The 19878-nt window shown below is 34.8% G+C and overlaps 1 protein-coding gene across 1 annotated transcript in view; it reads right to left on the bottom strand.

Annotated features, from left to right (window-relative positions):
- The window catches only part of LOC114081255 (uncharacterized), a 143556-nt gene that overhangs the window by 78411 nt on the left and 45267 nt on the right, over nt 1–19878 (bottom strand). Inside the window, exons 18-25 of the mRNA XM_071612787.1 lie at nt 19038–19131; nt 13465–13535; nt 10517–10610; nt 8911–8981; nt 4262–4355; nt 2275–2373; nt 1665–1693; nt 1498–1579 (exon numbers count right to left, since the gene is read on the bottom strand). Coding sequence (XP_071468888.1) covers nt 1498–1579; nt 1665–1693; nt 2275–2373; nt 4262–4355; nt 8911–8981; nt 10517–10610; nt 13465–13535; nt 19038–19131 — 634 coding nt within the window. The remainder of the gene's footprint in view (nt 1–1497; nt 1580–1664; nt 1694–2274; nt 2374–4261; nt 4356–8910; nt 8982–10516; nt 10611–13464; nt 13536–19037; nt 19132–19878) is intronic.

Below are 19878 nucleotides of genomic sequence, written 5' to 3' on the forward strand. Positions count from 1 at the left end.
AGTATGTGTATATACGATCACTGTGATACCTTTGACAGTGAACCACATATTCCTTTCCTTTCCTTTACCTGCATTTCTTCTGTTAGGATTCACTCTGTTTTTGGAAGCATTACTCATGGTGCCTATTATTCCTGACATAAACTGTTTTTGCTTCTCTGGCGTTAGCTATCTCAGATCTTGACCCGCAATTGTACTGAGTAAAAATCAGTTGGCCTGTAAGTTATTCATTCTCTGTCTAGTTCACTAGGTCCTGGACTACAGGAGATGTTCTTAAAACACACAGGTTTGAACACCCCATAATTGAGTGTCAGGTAAGTGCCTGAGGCAATAACACTTGGCGTGGATGGTGTCTTTTCTCGAGGTAGGGATGAACGGAGACTCGAGGAGTGAGGCCATCAGCCAGAGGCAGAGAATGGTGAAAATGTGGAAGGCTATAGCATGACATAGAGACAAGGGTTAAGGGGGACGGTATATGTCTGATGATACAGGGATTGGTGAAAACTGCCAGAAGATCATGCAGGTAGAAACGGGCTAAACATACAGTTAGGAAGAATTTGCATTGTGAAAGATGCCTCGAAATGTTGAGATGGTTGGACATACACAGAGCTAACACTTTCATCTAGGCCATGTATCCATATATAGCTGGAACTATCTCAAATCTGTGGGCACATGAGCTTGAGGGGCATGATCATGAATGGAGATGAATAAAGAAAATGCAAAAGTGCACTATGGGGTTGATGCAGGACTGAATGAAGGAATGTCTTCAAAAGGATCTGGGTTCTGTTTTTACCATACAGAGGTAACAGACAAACAACAAGTCAAAGAATAATGAGCAAAGACTCCATTGGGATGTGGAAGAATTTATGGATTGATTACTCTGAGATAAAATTTCAGGAAAGAGTGTTCACCAGCAAATGTTCACTTTAGAAGCAAGGGATAAACTAAAGTATATATGATCATTCCTTTTATTATTTCTTGCCTCAAACTGACCACAAGAGTTGTCAAAGTCAGTACCTAATTAGCATAAAAACAAGTTTGATGCATTTGGTTGATACACTAGATGTCAGGGTAGAGTGCACATTGTCTTTTAAATTAGATTTTCTTGTATTTCACAGACCGGCCTTGACATCTTGGCTTCAAGAAAAATACAAGTCCTCATCATCTCAGGATTCTGGATTTCAATCCTGCTCCCCTGGACCTACTTTTAAAATTGGGTTGGGAAGAAAAATCAGCCTCACAATCCAACTGACAAGTGTCATGACTCCGATTTGGGAAGTTTAATTGTAGAAACACCTAGGATATAGGTTATTTTAAAACATCTTTTCCTCATAGATTTACAGAAATATTTTGAAATGTGGATGCACCACCAACACAGACCTGATGGGGCAAATCCTCCCAACACATGGCACAAATGGATATATCAGGAGTGAAAAGTTTGCTATCATTTCCAAGGTTTAATCATAGGTAGTTTTATAGAAGTTGTACTGCAAAAGTTACCTGATTTCCGTTTTATTTTTTGCTTCCACCATTTTTGTTTTTTGAGAGCTGTATCTTTGCTTTTAATGGTAGGCTTCATGTGCTTGGAGACAAGATAATACGTAAATATTTTACAGTGCATACAGCATGCATTTAATAATATAACACAAACATAGAAGATGATTTACCTTGTATAAAGCATGTACGTCTTTAGATACTGAAAAGCAAATGAAATACATAATCAATAAAATCTGAACATAAAAAGAAAACACACTCATATTCCTACTAAGTGAGTACAGAGCTCAGTCCAATGATAACTATTTTTATTAGCATTGATAAAGATTACATTAGCTTTGGAGTTTTAAGTTTGGGGATTTTTGTTGATCACAAGACTGAAATGTTCTAAATGAATATTGACAATATATCTTTAGTAAATAAGTCTTGCAGTTGAGTTTCAAAAGGTAAGAACACCTTTGTGATCATTATAAATAATTCGGCAAGGGTACATATACAAATGTGAAGACGCAGAATGCTGGAGACCACAGAGATCTGTATTCAGAGAAAGAAAGACGAATACGGAGAATTTCAATGTCAAAGCTGAAGTAGTCAGATGGCAGCACATATGTCAAGTGACCTATGAATTGTTTAATCCATTTTATTATACCTAAGTATCCTGTACCTCAAGATCCAGGGCAAGGTATACTTTATTTCTTATCAGTTATTTTTTTTCTGAACTAATAGGATCAGATATATGCATTTAGAATAACAGCTAATATGAACATGATTGTTTTTTCATACCCATCTGGGACTGTGGCACATCTTCTAATCCTGCTTCCTCTGTTTTAGTGGATATCGGGTTACCCTTTTCACCCGTGTACGAAGATACAGGTCCTGCATCTTAAAAAATATGAGAAAGCATAAAGAATTTAGATATGGTCATCCACAGCAATCTGTGATCTGAAAGCAGGCAGAATTGACAGGACTCAAAAGACTGTCACATAAACACATTAGTAACACTCTTAGTATTTGAGGAATAAATTCCATAAGGAATTCTAGTTTAAAAATGAGTCTGCCATAACACATACAGTCATGATTTCACATATTTTTTTGAGTGTGCTGGCCGATCCAAAAATTAGTTATCAGAATTTAGCACAGGAGTGGAATGTATTCCTGTAGCACAAAGGGACATGGTTTCATTCCAAAGAACCAAAATAATAATAATAATAATGATAATAATAATAATAATAATAATCAAAAATAAAACTATCTTTGAAAAAAACAAATTTTCAAAAACACTTGGTCACTGATCTAAATCACTCTTAGGATGCCACACACATGGTGGGGCCTGGTGGGTGTGCAGGACAGATTTGTACAGCAGGTTGCCCTGATTTTTCCAGTCCCTACTTGTTTCAATCACCTGGGGACCAGGAATCATCCCACTTTTGGTTTGAAGGCAGGCACACTGAAAAATGCTGAATTGCATTTTATCATTTTCCCCTCTAAAATTTCCTTGCTGACTTCTTTATTTTCTTCCTCATTTTGCCTCTCTCCTAGTTTTTCATAAAACCCTCTAGAGCAGGAGACTATTTTATTTCCATTTTCTGTTTTTTTGTATGGGTTATTCAAACTCCTTCCTTCCTGGCAATGTAGCAATTTTATGTTAGAAATGTAATTTTTAAATTTTTGTCTTTTGTGTTATCCCCACTACCTAAGAAATATGCACATAATTATTGCAACATTTATTCTGGCAGTTGATCTTCTTCTATCTTGGTTTGTAGGGTCTACTAGCGTTTTTTTTTGTTTGTTTTTTTTTTTTTTTTTTTTTTTTTTTTTTGTCCCACAGGGACATTCTTTGCCTGGCTACAAAAAATGCTGTGGGCATACCAGGATCATTGCAATCACCTTAGAATCTATAGGAAATGTAGAAGGAAAGAACTTCTGAGTCACAATGAGCTTCTGATCATGGCCTCAACAGATGATTCATTATAGTTTGAGAGATCTAGTATAAATTTTGTTGGAATCCATTGCCTCTACCTTAACTAGAATGTAGCTCTGGGTTTCTCCCTAGGATGTTACCCTCAAATGAAAGTTCAGTCAAGCTATTATCTTTCCAAATTTAGTTTTAGATATCTGTGAATTTGGGGACCACTCTGTAACCATTTCTATTTCTTTCCACTTTCCTAATTGGTGTTTCTACCCTATACATTTTTTTGTACAGAGTAGCAACACATTTGGTGTCATTAGATTTTATACATGAAGAATCTTTTGTGATAAACAAACTTGACAATGTGGGAATTCCTTCTTCACTCCTCAATTTTATTCCATTCCAACTGTGACTAAGTCAGGAATGTTGGAAAATTTTTACTTTACACTTCATTCAGCTTTGGACCTGGAAACTCAAAAATGCTTCCCAAATTTTGAAAATGCTGCTCTTTCCCCCCCTCTTATGTAACTGAGGGTCCTTCCTTCCACTGAGTACAACTGCTACCTCTTCCTTCATTGACTCCCTGTAATTAATGCCTGTCTCAGTGTTCATATCCTCTTCTTCTCTTTCATTTCTATTTTACTTTGATTGAAGCATGTCTCAAAATGCAACTCATAATTCAGATTTTTTAGCAATATCCCCAGTTTAACCTGTGACAGAAACCTAATACAATATGACTCATTATATTTCTTTTTCCTTACTAGATAATACATACACTCTTGGAACAATTACAATATTTTAGTGCTCTTGCTTTAAAGCAATACGCTCACCAATGTCTTTTGCATTTTTTGTCATTCTTACCTTCTCCATGTTCGTTTGTTCTATTCTTTGCTTGTGTATAGGACCCAACAGATATACTGGAAGCACAAGCTTCTGTAGGTTGCTTACAGACACTCTGGGGAAAGTAATACCAATAATAAGTTGCATGAAGTTTTAATCATCACATATTACTTATCACCATATATATATTTGTGAAATCATCAGAATTAGAAATTAGATGAGTGCATTTTGAACAAGAATATATTGTACAAGTTTCACTGTCCTAGGCAGTTCAGATTAACTGAGCTCATATATCATTCTGGCTACTGATTGGATAAAGCCAAGATGAGGGACATAGGAACTGTGTTCCCTCCGAATATACACACTGACAAGCATATACCCCAAACAACTAGCATCAGTATATAATCAGTCAACTTTGCACTGCCCAGCAGTTCTAAAAATGCTTTGAAACACTTTTAAGAATGGCACTTGGTGTTCCATAGCATTTTAAATTTGAATGGCCAATTTTTTATTCTGAAAGAATGATACTTGGTAAGATGAGAGTTTCAATTCTGTCACCTTGTGTAGGAATGATAAACTGTTGTACTTGCTTCATTTATTCATCAGAGACTTCGAAAACTTAATGCACTTCAGCAAAATATTTACCGAGTCAAAACTTATTTTAAAAAAGTAAAATATAGTGAGGAAATGTGTCTGTATGTAACATGAACATAACAGCACACACACTTGGGTAAAGTATGCAACACTTTCATTGGAGAAGAAACTAAGAGGTATTTCAAAAGAGAAAGGTGACTCCCATCTCTGAAAAGCTGACTATTTGCAGAGGTGGGAGTCATTTGAACTGGTGCATTGCTGCTTGAAGAAAAAGACAGGCTGTGGGAAATCACAGGAGTGACACAATGGAGAGCCTGTGACCAGATGAAACCAGAAATATGAGATACTCAAAGAGGAAATGCATTCGTGGAAGAAATAGTGTAAAGCCGCAGTAGGGAAAACTAGCTGGCTATGAGAGAGGAATGTTTTGACTGGTGAGCTGAGGAGAATCTCACCCCTCCAAATAAGAAATTAAGAAAAGCAGGGATAGACAGTTCTCAAAACAAAAAATACAATTTCCCTACAAGTACATAAAAAAATTAAACATATTTAGCATTCAGGGTAATACCATCCAACCCTCTATCCCTGAAGCTTGTCATAACTAAGTCATGACAATGTGTTTTGCTGTGGGGAAGGATCCTAGTGTCTTTGACTCTCACTTCCTCTTCTGATAGAAGAGCTGAATACTTACCTCACCATATTTTTGTGAAAAAAAAAATTAAACATATGTAGCATTCAAGGAAATACCATCCAAAAGTCCATTGATATTTCAGCCCATGCCAGTCAGATAGGCATTCTTAAAGTATTCAAATAATCAGTGCTGGAGAGGACATGGGTAAAAATATACAAGCATACTCTGTGATACTGAAAATTAGGACTTTCCATTTGGAACATAGTATGGAGAGTTTCAGAGTACTAGGGATATGAACATCATATGACCTAGGTTTCCCAACCCTTCTTCTTATTTACAAAGTATAATAATTTCTGTATACACATGAGACACATTTACTTCAATGTTTACAGTGGTTTCTGTCACAATTAGACAGAAATTGGTGGTGGACCTGAAAATTAGTTCAGCCAATCTGGAATGCAGTATGGAGATACCTTGGAAAATTTGGAATGAAATCACGATTGACTCAGCTATCTCACTTCTTGGCTTATACCCAAAGGACTTAAAAACAGCATACTATAGGGACTTGGCCTTATCAATGTTTATAGCAGCACAATTCAAAATAGTTTAATTGTGGAACCAACCCATTTGCCCTTTAGTAGATGAATGGCTTGGGAAACCTGGGTATATATACACAATGGAGCCCTACTCAGCATTAAAGAGAAAAAAATCATGGTATTTGCAGGTAAATGGATGGAATTGGAGAATATAATGCTTTGTGAAGAAAGCTAATCCCAGAAAAATAAATGCTGAATGTTTTCTTTGATATGAGGATGCTGACTCATAATGGTGATGGGTGGGGAGCATGGGAGGAATGGAAGATCTTTAGATAGGGCAAAGGGGAGGGAGGGGAAGGGAGGGTTAAGGGGGTAGGAATGATGGTGGAATGAGTTAGACATCATTACTATAAGTACATATATGAAGACACGAATGGTGTAATAATACATCGTGTACAATCAGTGAAAAATTGTGCTCTATATGTGTAATATGAAATGAATTGCATTTTGCCATTGTGTGTAACAAATTAGAGTGGATAAATAATTTAATAAAAAAAGAATAGAAGCTCATGGCTCTGTCATGGAATCATTTTGTTTCCAGCAAGTGCCAAGGTTAAGTCTGGTAGAAAAAGGCTGCATGCAATATCATAAACATGAAAATGAATACTAGAATAATTGGAATAGTTACCCCCATTAACATCACACAGGCAGTTGGAGGCACCCTCTTAAGAATTACAATATTTCCTGAGGACAAAGGCTCTCAGTGGGGTCTAATTTTAGTCACTCTGTGTTAAAGATCAGGTACCCCTGCATACCTTATATTTCCATAATGCTGTAGCCACCATTCTTCAGATAACTGAATTGTTACTGAACTTATGGGCTCAGGTTAGTGAGTGACAGGCATGTGCTGAAAGATCTCATCAGGAAGATGTGTATTGCTGCTGTGGTCATTCTGTAGAGTAGAGGTCCACAGAGGTATTGCCTCTTTCAAACTGGTGCTTTGGGAATAATGATAGTAAGCAAGAACTGGTAGTTGAGAATTCAAGGGACAGAAGATTCCAGAAGTGCTTGGGCAGGATCAGTAGAATGGAATTTTCACTAAGTTCTCAGAAGAAGTCATAGATTCTGAAACCAGGCCATGTCTCTCATGCTCCAAGAGGTTGTAGGAAAAGGCCTCAGTGACTTGGAATCATGCACAGTATAAGACCACTGAGTAAGGAATTCCATAATTGGGGTCTGCATTACAGATTAGTCCCCAGCCTCCATGGACCACAGGGTTTATCAGGCAATTTCTACATTTTATAGACCCATGTCTCTGAGTACATAAACTAATACTAAGTGTGCATTGCCTCTGCAACTTTCAATGTTCCCTCAGCATTCTCTGGGAGGTGTGGGAGAGAAAGGAGCAAAGAAGATCAGCTTGTACTCTCCACTATCATGGTAGGCTGTTTGAAGCTAGTGCAAAAACAATAACAACAACAACAACAACAAAAACCTGCTGAACCGTTTTTGCATCTCAAAAACCCCTAATAGTTATATGCTTTCAAAATTAGAAATACCCCCCCAAAATTGTCTCCATATCATTTGCTTTAGTAAAAGTGAAATCTGAAAAAGTTGTTCTTGCTCTTTTCAGTTTTTTCTTTGTTTTTGTATGGGATTTCCATGTCATTTGTTTTTTTCATGTTCTGATTTTCTAATATATTTTCATTCATTTCATATTTTGGTTGCTGGATCCCTTTTTTATTCCATTTGAAATCTCCTTCTATTCTCATTTCTTTGAATTTGATCCTCATCTCCTTTTCAGTCTCTGCTTACTCTCACCACTTTCATTCTCTGTTCTTTTTAAAATTATTATGATAATCTTATTATCCCTGAGGCTTTTTTTGTCTTGCAAGATGAACATTATTATTACCTACTCCTTCTTTTAATTTTGTGCTGTTTTAGATATCATTTAAAAGCTAAATTTTATTTGCATGTGATATATGTTTTGTTTAAAGGTATGTTTATTTCCAGAACTTATTCTTTCCAAAAGACGAGATGCTAGTGAGTGAATATAGCTTGTTAAATGTTCATTTATAGGTTTGATGCCAAAATATATGCCATGCTCCAGACACATCACATAGATTAACCTGCACTCTTAAAAGACACATACATGACATGGAAGAGAAATCCATTCAAATGCATGAAAAATAACAAAAGCAACAGGAGAAAGAGAGGCATTAAGACACCTCCAAAATTCCACAAACTGTCAAAAACTTCATCCAAGGTCTTCTTCCTAACATCCACTAAAGAGGTCTAATAAAAACATTTAGTAATTTTATTGATCTTGCATGAAAAGAAAAAGAAAATGAACTAGAAAGTTGTTTGTACCTTAACAGATGTATACCTCCTGAAAAATTCTGATTTCATTAACAGACTCTTTGGTTTCTAATTAAGCCTATTTCTTGCCTTGTCTTAGACTAAGACATTGGAGTTGAGAGAGAATGGAATCTTTAACCCATGCATGAATTACTGGTAATGAGAAACTAAAATTTTGAGCCTTTGGGAAAGATGGTCTTTTAATAAGAATGTGTTCACTGGCCATTTTATTTATATATTTTCCTTTTTTTTTTACTGTTTTTTTTAAGTCTCATTTTCTCATCACGTAGGGAGATCACATAGAAGAAAACTGAAAGAATATTCAAATAATTGCCTCAATTGCTAGAATACAGTTTGCCATTAAGCTTCCTTGATTTCTAATACTATTTTAATGTTCATGTCCAGTTACATTCTTTTAGATGTGAGTGGAAATTATGATGTTTGATTCCCAAAATCCTATGCTAAGAGGTCATTTCATTTGGCCTAATTTACCTTCTGGAATCAAAGCAAAGAGAAATACACCAGGAATTTAAACTGATCCATTTACATACCGGTTCCTGGCTTTTTTCAGTGCCCATAAGCCTCTCCTTCTTTTCTGCTGATGACATGTCCGAATGTGACTCTGTTGACAAATGTATAGTTTTACTTAGAACTGTTAGAATGAGTGAAAACCTACCCAAATAAAAAGGGAAAATTTTAATAATCATATAATTTAATCCTCACAATTATATTTTTTAAGTTAAGCTTAACTTTAGGTGAATGTTTATGTTGTTTGAAACTTTTTGATTGTTGTTTGTGTTGGGGCCTAGTGATTGTACCCAGGGACCTGTGAATCCATGGCAAGAGCTGTAGCACTCACTTCAAATCCAGGCCTTTTATATTTGGAGACAGGAGGTCTGTAAATTCCCTGGCTGAATGAAAACCTGCCATCAGCCTGCCCTAGCATCTGAAGTCATAGATGTTCCCCTCTTTATCCCAGGCACATTGAGTTATTTACAGAGTAATTATACTTAAGACCCTAGAGGTCACCATGTTCAATGCATATGATAACTAAAAGTTTTACTCATTCAAAGAAAAAGGATATTTTGCAGAAAAAAAATGTGAAAATTACAATGGAAAGAATTAACTTCACACTGTTTACTTTATTTTTTTTCCTTATAATAACTTTTAAATAACTACTGCATATAATGTTTGGTGTCTGCAAAACAAAACAAAGCAAAATAAAGTTGTTGACAGTTACACATTTACCAGTGAACTCCTTGCTTCTTTCTTTTCCTTTTTTTTGCATTTCTTCTATCAGGATTCGCTCTGGTTTTGGAAGCACTCCTCATAGTGCCTGTTATTCCTCAAATAAACTGGTATTGCCCCCCTGGTGCTACCTCATATGTTGACCTGCTTTTGTACTGGGTGATAACCACTTGACCTGGAATTTATTCCTTTTTCTATGTAGTCCATCAGGTCTGATTTGATGCTCAAAGGATGTTGAATGTTAACACAGAGTGTATGGGCTTCAGAAAGTGACTAACAGGAATGTGCTGAAAACTTCGATAAGGAAAAGGTGTATAGTGCCTGTTGAACAGTTTGTAGAGTACAGGTCAACAGATGCACTGCCTCTTTCAAAGGGGTCCTTTGAGAATAATAATAGTGTGGGATATTGGATCCTATACTTAGGGACAAAACCACATAAAGTGCAAATTTTTCTTCAGTATTTCCTAATTTATGAAGTATGGGGAAATTTTACTTTATGCCTCATTTAACTTTGGAACTCATGTTTTTTGCCATATTTTTGAAAGCTCTGCTCTTTTTTCTTCTCATAGGAGACCTGAATTTCCTTTCCTTCACTGACTATACCTTCTTCCTTTTCCTTCATTGACTCCCTCTATAATCACTTCCTTTCTCAATTTTTATTCCCTCTTCTTTGCTCCTTTTTGTTATTTATGAATTTTCTGTGATTGAAGCATGTATCAAAAATGCAACTCACATTTCAGTTTCTTTGCAATACCTGTGGGCTGAAACCTAATAAGATATGTCACTTATTAACTTTTTTTCTTATTAGATATTTAACAGTTGAACTGTGTGAACAATTAGAATATACTATTGCTTATGTTTTAATGCAATTTTCTCATCAATGTATTTTGTATCCTATAAGGTTCTTACCTTGTACTGGTCCATTTACTATCTTCTTTCCTCTTTGATAGGACTCATCAGATATACCAGAAGTACACACCTGTGGATGTTGCTCAGTTTCATTCTGATAAAATTTATATCAAAAATGAGTTGAATACAGGTTTTATCATTTCTTTTAGACATCACCATATTTCTAGTTGTGAAATCATGGGAATTAGAATTTAGACCAGTACATTTTGAGAAACAAAAATTTCCATAAGAGACACTCTCCCATGCACTCCAAATGAAACTAAATTTTTCTCTTCATCTCTCTGTTGATGGGTTAAAACTCAGATGGAGGACATAAGGAATGTGTTTCCTGGAAACAAAATCTGAGGTCCCTACATCCAAATCAACTAGCATCAGCTTAATTAGTCAAATTTCCATTCCATAGCAAATCCACAAATGCAGTAGAATACTTATTTAAAACTCTTTTGAGAAATGTACTTCATGTTATATAGCTTTAAGCATTTAAATAATGGATGGCCAAATTTTTAGTGATAAATTGATACTTGATGTCATAAGAGAGTTTCAATTCTATCACCAGAATTAGTAAGGAAACATTGTTCACTTGGTTCATTTCAGTTGTCAGACACTTCCAAAATTTAATATCTTTCAGCAAAATATTTACTGAGTCAAATCTCATTATTTTAACAAAGGAGAAAATGTGGAAATAAATGTGCCTATATTTTACTGGGACATAACAGCACACACAATTTGGGTAGAGTATGCAACATTTTCCATCGAAGAAAGAATAAAAGGTGTTCTAGTGGAGAAACATGGCAGAACAGAATCATACAGTGCTTACTCACTGATTATTTTCATAGTTGGGAATAAAATGTGTGTGACTGCATAACAAAAAGTGGGCTGTGGAAAGCCACTACAGAGAGCCAGTGACTAGATAAACTCCAGAAATATTGGCTTTTAAAAGCAGAATGCATTCATAAATGAAATAAGATGCAACAGTGCCAGGAGAAACATAGCTGGGCAAAAGAGAAGAATCTCCCCTCTGGTGGGTTTAAGAGAATCTCAGCAATTCAATTAGTAAATGGAGGAAAGCAATAAATAAACAGGCCTCAAAATAAAAAAGAAACAAATTGCCTAAACACATATGAAAATAATTTCAACATCTCTAGCATTCACGAAAATATCATTCACAACTCCATTGACAGTTCAGCTCACCCCTATCAGAATGGCAATTATCAAGTATTCAAATAATAAGTGCTGAGGAGGATGTGGGGAAAAACAATCATACACTGTGAGACTGAAAATTAGGACTTCCACTCTGGAACGGAATATGGAAAGTCCTCAGAATACTAGGAATATAATCACCATATGACCCAGGTTTTTCACCCCTTGCTATTTATCCCTGTGTACTAAAATTAGTATACACACATGACATATGAACTTCAATATTACAGTGGAAATCATAATTAGAAAGTTTGGGAAATGATTCAGATGTTCATAAAAAGAAGAATTGAAAAAGTTCGTGTGGAGATACTTGGCACAGAATTTGAGCATAATAGTTTTTCATAGTACACTATTATGTCAAAATGAAACCCACATAATATATAAAATAGCGCTCTAAAAATTTCTAAATTATAAATATTATATCATCAAAACCTCCCTTATTTTATACACATGATATTTTATACAAAAACAATAGAAACATAATTTAGATTACTCTAAATTTAAATATAACTTTCTTACCCATTGAGAGACTTGGATTCTAATGAGTTTGTTAAAAAAAAAAATGGGTGCACTGCAGAAACTTCAAGGCAGAATTTGAGTGCATGCACAGTAGTGACTGCCTCTTTCAAACAGGTACTTTGAGAAAAATGATAGGAGCCTCTTCTCTCTTTTATCTAAGCATGCTTACTAGGATATCAGAAAACAAAGCCTTTCTTTTTTTAACTTTTCTAAGACTGAACTATTGCATAAAAACAGTGAGTTGGAGGAACCCACAACAACAATCAAGGTGGGTGTATGAGAGAACTCAGATATAGATTTGCTGAGACCTCTGGGCAGCTAGAGCATGGTCTTGTGGTCTACCTAATCTAAAGTATCTCATGGCACTTTCATTGAAATGCAGTATTTGCAGCTTATGATACAGATGTGTCTGATAGAAAACTGTCATGACAGCACATGGCATATGTGAGTCTGGTAGAAAATTGACTGCATGCAAAATCACACACATGAGCAGACATTCAAGATATTCAACCTACTCTGCTGAGAGGCATTGGGAGTAGTTGCCCCCATTTCCACCACACAGTGGTCGGAGTCACTCACCTAGTGAATTCCAATAGATTCCTCACTACAAAACCCTTTTAGAAGAGTCCAATTGTAGGGACTCTGTGTGAAAAGATCAGAAACCACTACATGTCTTGTATCTACAAGAAGCTACCCCAGCTATCCTCACAGGATGGTAGATGTTCAACTTGATCATATGGACTCAGAGTAGTGATTGTCAGAAATGGGCTGAAAACTTTTATAAGAAAGAGATGGGTTGTGCCTGTTGGGCAGTTTGTAGAACAGAGATCCACAGGGGCACTGCCTCTTTCAAATGGGTGCTTTGAGAAAAATGACAGTGAGCAAGAGTTTTCAGTGGCTACTAAGTTATATGTTCATAATTTCAACTGGCTATTTATAAGTTTCAAAATTATTCTTCATCATTAAATGAGGTTACAGAGATAAAAGCACTCAATATTCAAAAAATTGTTCAATTGCTCTTACAAAACTTACCCTTAGTCCACTATGTTTCCTAAGCTATTTTCATGTTGATCACAAGTTATTTGCTTTAGACTTAAATATTAAACCATGTTTGGATTACAAAAGGGTATTCTATGAGGTCATTTCATTTGGCATAATTTACATTCTGAGCGCAAAAAAAGTGGGTGGGGGGGAATAAACCAGGAATTTAAATTGACATATTCACATACCAGTTGTGGGTTATTTTCAGTGTCCTTGAGACTTTCCTGTTCTTCTGCTGATGACATGCCAAAATGTGACTCTGTTGATTAATGAATAGATTTACTTAACTATTTAAACAATTAGAATTGTGAAAATCTATACAAATAAAGGGAATAATTGTAACAACAGTATATGTTAAGTTTTCCAACTATAATTTTAATTTAAGCTTACTCTTAGGTGAATATTTATTTTTTGAAACCTTTAAATTTATGTTTGTGTGTGGTCTGAATATTATATTCAGGGATTTGTGTATTGTTGGCAAAAACTGTAGCACTTATTTCAAATCCCAACCTTTTTTTTTTTTTTTTAATTTGCAGACAGGTTTTCTGTAAGATTCTCTGTCTGGCAGAAAGCATGCCATTGGGCTGCCTCAACTTATAAAATATCAACATTTGCAGATATTCCCCCTCTGTACCAGTATATATTGAGATCTTTAAAAAGTAATTTTACTGATTCAATACTTCAGAATACCACTTGGAGAGAAATGGGGTGTCACCAAGTTGAATGCATATAATTCACATGTTCATCCACTCAAGGTAAAATTGCAAAAAAAAAAAAAATTACCATGGAAACAAGAAATATCACAATGTTTTCTTTTTCTTCATCCAAAGGGTAAGTTATAAACAATTGCTATACATCATTTTGGCAGCCCAAATGATTGATCACATTTACACTTCATCATAAGAATTCCAATTTATACCTTCATCAAGAGAACTCATATTTCTTTTCCTTTTCTTTCTTGAGATATATATTCACAGAAAGTTTTATATATACATATAACTTTTTATTATGCCTGTTATTCCTGACACAAACTGGTTTTGCTTTTCCTGGGGCTACCTCAGATACTTGACCAGCTTTTGTACTGTATTACAACTACTTAGACCTGAAAATTATTCCTTTGATGTTTATCAAAGTTCTTTGCAGAAAATTGTACTGTAAAAATTACCTGATAGTTGCTTTTGATATTTTTTACTTTTAGGTGGAAACAATATCTTTATTTTATTTTTATGTGGTGCTGAATTACGGGGGCTGCTTGTACATCATGTTAGTGTCAAAAGTTTTATATATTTCCATCCATGATTGAGTATGTGGTAAGAGCTAGAAGAGCTAGAAGAGATAACCAGGGTTTGTGTCTTTTCTGGAAAAAAACAGAGACCTAAGTAGTGAGGACATCATCAAGACACAGGAAATGGTAAGAGCATAAAAATCTGTAGCGTGATATAGAGACAAGTGTTAAGTGGGACAGTATTTGTCTGAACATAAAGGGATTGGTGAGGATAATTTCCAGAGGAGAGTTCAGACATGAAAAGGGCTAAAGATACAGAGGTAGAAAGAATTTGTATCATGAGTTATTTCTAAAAAAATTAAGATTGCTTGACATCCTCAATCTAAAGAGGGCCAATGATCATATATTCAGAATAGCAAGACCATTCTCAATGCTGTGGGTTGGTGAATGTGAGGGGCATGTGAATAAATAGAGATGAATAAAGAGAGAGCATTGCAGGCCTGAATGCTGTAATGGAGGGACTGTTTCCAGATATACAGAAAATGGAAGAATTTCAGTGGCCCATGTATAACAAAGTTCAATGAAGTGAACAAATTAAAAGCTAGGCTCTTGGGTAGGGAGATTCTGCTCCTGACTGTTACTCAAGGTTTCAAATGAGATGTGTAATAAAACACAGAAACTGTGAATTTTGCTTTCATTTACCATGTGGTTTCTTCTATGGCAACATCTTCCTATGTTGAGGGAACTCATTTAGGTCCTTGGTGGGCAATTTCCTTGAGCCTGGATTTACCAAGCCCACCAGTGAATCCGTGAAGTCAGTGGGTGAAACTCAGTGGAAAATAAACTGCTTAACATGTAAAAAGATTTGGATTAAGGTCCCTAACAATGTAGGGAAAGCCAGTAACAAAACACACCAATAAAATGTGACCAAACAAAAGTATTTGGGGATTTATTTCTCTTAGTCTAAATTCCAAGAAAGTATTTTATCCCATAAACAGTATTCATTTTATAGGAAAGGGATTAAAATGAAGAATGTATGATTATACATTGAGTAATTTCTTACTTAGTATTTGACCCATGAGTGGTGGAGAACATGGAATGTTCATAAACAGAACAAATGTTTGATGGATCTGGTGATTTACTGAGTGTTATAATAGAGTCAATATTTTTTTTAGATGTGTTTTTCTTGTGTTTCACAGAATAGCCTTGACCTACTGAGTTCAAGCAATATCTGTTTTTTCAGTCTCACAATTACCTGAAACTACAGCCTAGCTCTCCAATAAGCTTTTTACAACATTGTGGGGAAAGAAAAACCACCTCATAATCCCACAAACAGGGTTAATGTCTCCAGTTTGAGAACTTCACGTAGAAACATCTGAGTTACTGATTACTTTTGAAAATCTTTTTTTACGCTTTTTATAAAAAATTTCAACACATCTATGCAAACATAGACACTGGTCTATTGGGCCAAATTTTATCAAAATATTGTATTTAAAACAAAATGAGTGGAAAGTGTGCTAGCATTGTAGATGTTTATCATAGCTCTTTGCAGAAAATTGTACTGTAAAAATTACCTGATATATATTTTTTAATATTTATTTTTTAGTTTTAGGTGGAAACTATATCTTTATTTTATTTTTATGTGGTTCTGAGGATCAAACCCAGTGCCTCATGCATGCTAGGCGAGCACTCTACCATTGAGCCATAATTCCAGCCCCATATCTGATAGTTTTTGTCCATTCTTCCATCCTTACGTTTTATTCCAGGCTAAATAAACACTATTTCTTTTCAAAGAAATTCACATGAAGTAATTTGTTTAGATACATGCTTTTAGAATAGCAGCTAATATATGAAGGAGCTATTTTGTTTGTTTTGGGGTTTTTTGTTTGTTTGTTTCTTTAATCATACACGTGTGGGACACTGATGAAATTTCTTTTCTTTTATCCTTTGGTTTAACCAATATCAAGTTTCTTGACCCCACTCTCATGAGAAGATACAGGTCCCACATCTAAGAAACAATGTATGAAAAACATAAAGAATTAAGATATGGGGACTGGGGTTGTGGCTCAGTGGTGCAGGGGGCTGGATTCAATCCTCAGCACCACAGAAAAGTAAATAAATAAAAATAAAGGTATTTTTATTGTATATCAACTACAACTAAAAAATACAATATTTTAAACTACAACTAAAAAATATTTTAAAAAAGAATTAAGATATGGTATTCCAAAGGAAAAATGATCTGAAAGCTCACAGAATACCATAAATCAGTAAACATTTCTATTTCAAAGTTAATGTCATATATTCAAGGAATAACAATCTTTGTTTTCAAGGTATAAACTCAATAAAGACTTTGTTTACAAAATGAATCTGGTTTAGTAGATTTTTGTCAGCTTTTCAAGTATTCATGGCCATGCTGCATTATCAGAAAATTAGTAGTCTAGGGATGAGTATGGAGCTCAGTAATGCGAGTGCATTCCTAGAATGCCCAGGGCCAAGTTTTCATTTTGAGGGAACATAACCAATAAGTAAACAACTAGCTGTCTTTACAATAAATACATCAAAGACAGTATGAACTCATCTGTCTATCTCATAAGGATTCCACACACATTGTGGTGCCTGATACTTACGAAGATGAGAAGTTTGTAGCTACAGGCTGCATAATGAAGTGATCCACAATAAACAAAACAAAACAAACAAACCACCACCATAATCTGAAAGCTTGCAGAGTGATCATATATAAATAAACTCCCATACTTCAATGTTATTGATATACAAAGAATAACCACCATCTTGGTGTTCAAGGGAAAACTCACTAAAGATTTTAGAAGAAAAAATGAAACTGGCATGGCATATCTTGATAGTTATTCAAGTATTCTCATACAATGTCTGGATGAACAGAAAATTAGCTATCTGGAGATGAGAATTTATCTCAATAATAAAGTATATTAGTGGCAGGTCAAGGGACAGGATTTTATTTCAAAGCACCAATACAGTAATAATATTAATAATAAAAAATTTAGCAGCATCAAAAACACTAGGCTTCTCAGCTGAATGAATCACATGAATGGCACATATATCATGGTACCTGGTAGGTATGAAGGGGAGAAGTTGGTAGCTGCACATTGCCCCAATTCTTCCAGTCCATACTGGTTCCAATCATCTCTGGACCAGGAATAGTCTCACCTTTGGTCTGAAGGCAGATAAACTGAAAGAAGTTGGGCTGCCTTCTCTCAGTTTCAACATGATTCCCTCCAAAATTACATAGAAAACTCGTTGGTTCCTTCTTCATTTTTCCCTTCCTTTAAACATTTTCAAAGCAACTTCTAGAGGCTTTTGTTTGAAACCGTAAATTTTACATTCTTTGGTTCAATTATTCCCATTCCTTCTTGCCTCCCTATATAGGAAATGTATCATGGAAGTATAATTTGTATGTCTTTGTCTTTTGAGACCTTCCCTCTTTCCAAGATATATCCTCACAGGAAAGCAAGATGTATGCTTACACTTCATCTGCTTGTCTCCTGAAGTATAGGAACAAATAGGGTTCATTTACATTTCCCAAAGGACATCAGTTTCCTAGCTATGAACAATGTTGTCTGTGGATGAGGCTCATTGAAATGACCTTAGCAAATAATGTTTATCATAGTTTAAAAATATAATGTTTTTCATAATGGAAATGTGGAAGGAAAGATCTACTGCCTCAGAATGAGCTTCTGAACATGGTCCCCAACAGTCAATGCATAGCAGTTTGAGATTCCCAGTGTGAACTTGGTCTTCTTCCACTTCTCATACTTTAACATGAATTTATCTCTCAGTTCCTCCCTACAAAGTCCCTCTAAATGAAAGTCTAAATGGAGCCATAATATTTCCAATGGGAATTTTAGATATCTGTGGTTTGGACATCACTCTATAACCATTCATATTTCTTTATATTCCCATTTTTGTTTCTGCCCTATATAATTTTGTTGTTATAGGTAGTAGCAACATGTTGCATTCATTAAAATCTGTACATACATAATAATTTTTGCTAAAAGAGCTTAGGCCTGAGTGATTAGTTCTTCACTCTTAATTTTTTTTCAAAACATACTAAGAAAGATTGAAATAATTTTACTTATGTATTAATTGATATTTGAAATGGAAACTTACATTTCTTCCCCATTTTGAAAACCCTGTTTTTATTTTCCTTCTCATAGGTGATTTGAATTTCCTTTCCTCCACTGAGTACAACTGCTGCTTTTTTCTTCATTGACTCATTGTACTAACTATATTTATCAGTTTTCCTTTCCTCCTTCTCTATTTTTTGATTCTCTTGTGCATCATAACATGTAGAAAAATGCAATTCATAATTCAGTTTTTTAGCAATACCCCTAATTTATTCTGTGAATGAAATAAAATAGTATATGCCACATATTGCCTTCCTTTTTTCTTTCTAGCTAGTTAAAAGGAACATCATTAAAACAATAAGAATAGACTACTGCTCATGAATGAAGGCAATATTCTCTCCAAAGTATTTTTTATTATATATATATATACACTTACTTTTTATATATTCATTTTCTCTCTTCTTTGCACTTTGATGGGACATACCAGATATACTAGAAGCATAATCCTTTGGCTGTTTATCAGAGACACTCTGGAAAAATTAATGTTAATAATGAATTTTATAAAGATTTCATCATCATATTTGGACATCACCATATTTCTAAATGTAAAATCATGGGAATTAAAACTTTTACAAGTACATTTGGAGCAACAAATATTTCCATAAAAGACTCTATCCTACGCATTACACGTTAAGCTGAGCTCTTCTCTTCATCTGGCTGCTGATGAGGTAAAACCCTAATGAGGACATGGGAAATGTTTTTCTCTGACAACACTGTCAATGGCATGTCTATATCTAAAACAACTAAGTATTTAAGTAAATAGCAATCATTGCATTACCCACCAAATCTATGCATGCAAGAAGAGAAAATATATTTAAAACTGTTTATATAAATGCACTTGATGTAAATCAGAATGCAACATTTTTAGCACCATATGGCCTATTTTTAGTGTTAAATTATGGTACTTGATGTGATAAGACAGTTCAAATTCTGTCACCTTGTGTAGAAATGAAACACTACTGTATACTTGCTTCATTTGAGTCATCAGAAACTTCCAAAATTTCATGTATTTCAATAAAATATGTATGGAGTTAAAATTACATTTAGAAAATGTAGAAGGAAGTAAGAAATGCATGTCTACATTTTACTTGCATGTAACAGCACATGCAATTTGGATAGAATATGCAACAATTCCCCTCAAAGAAAGAACTAACAAGTGTTCCGGTAGAGAAAGGTGGCAGCACAGGATCTTAGAGTATAACTAACTATTTCCAGAG

Source organism: Marmota flaviventris, chromosome 5 (genome assembly GCF_047511675.1).
Source record: "Marmota flaviventris isolate mMarFla1 chromosome 5, mMarFla1.hap1, whole genome shotgun sequence".
Classification (NCBI taxonomy): Eukaryota; Metazoa; Chordata; class Mammalia; order Rodentia; family Sciuridae; genus Marmota; species Marmota flaviventris.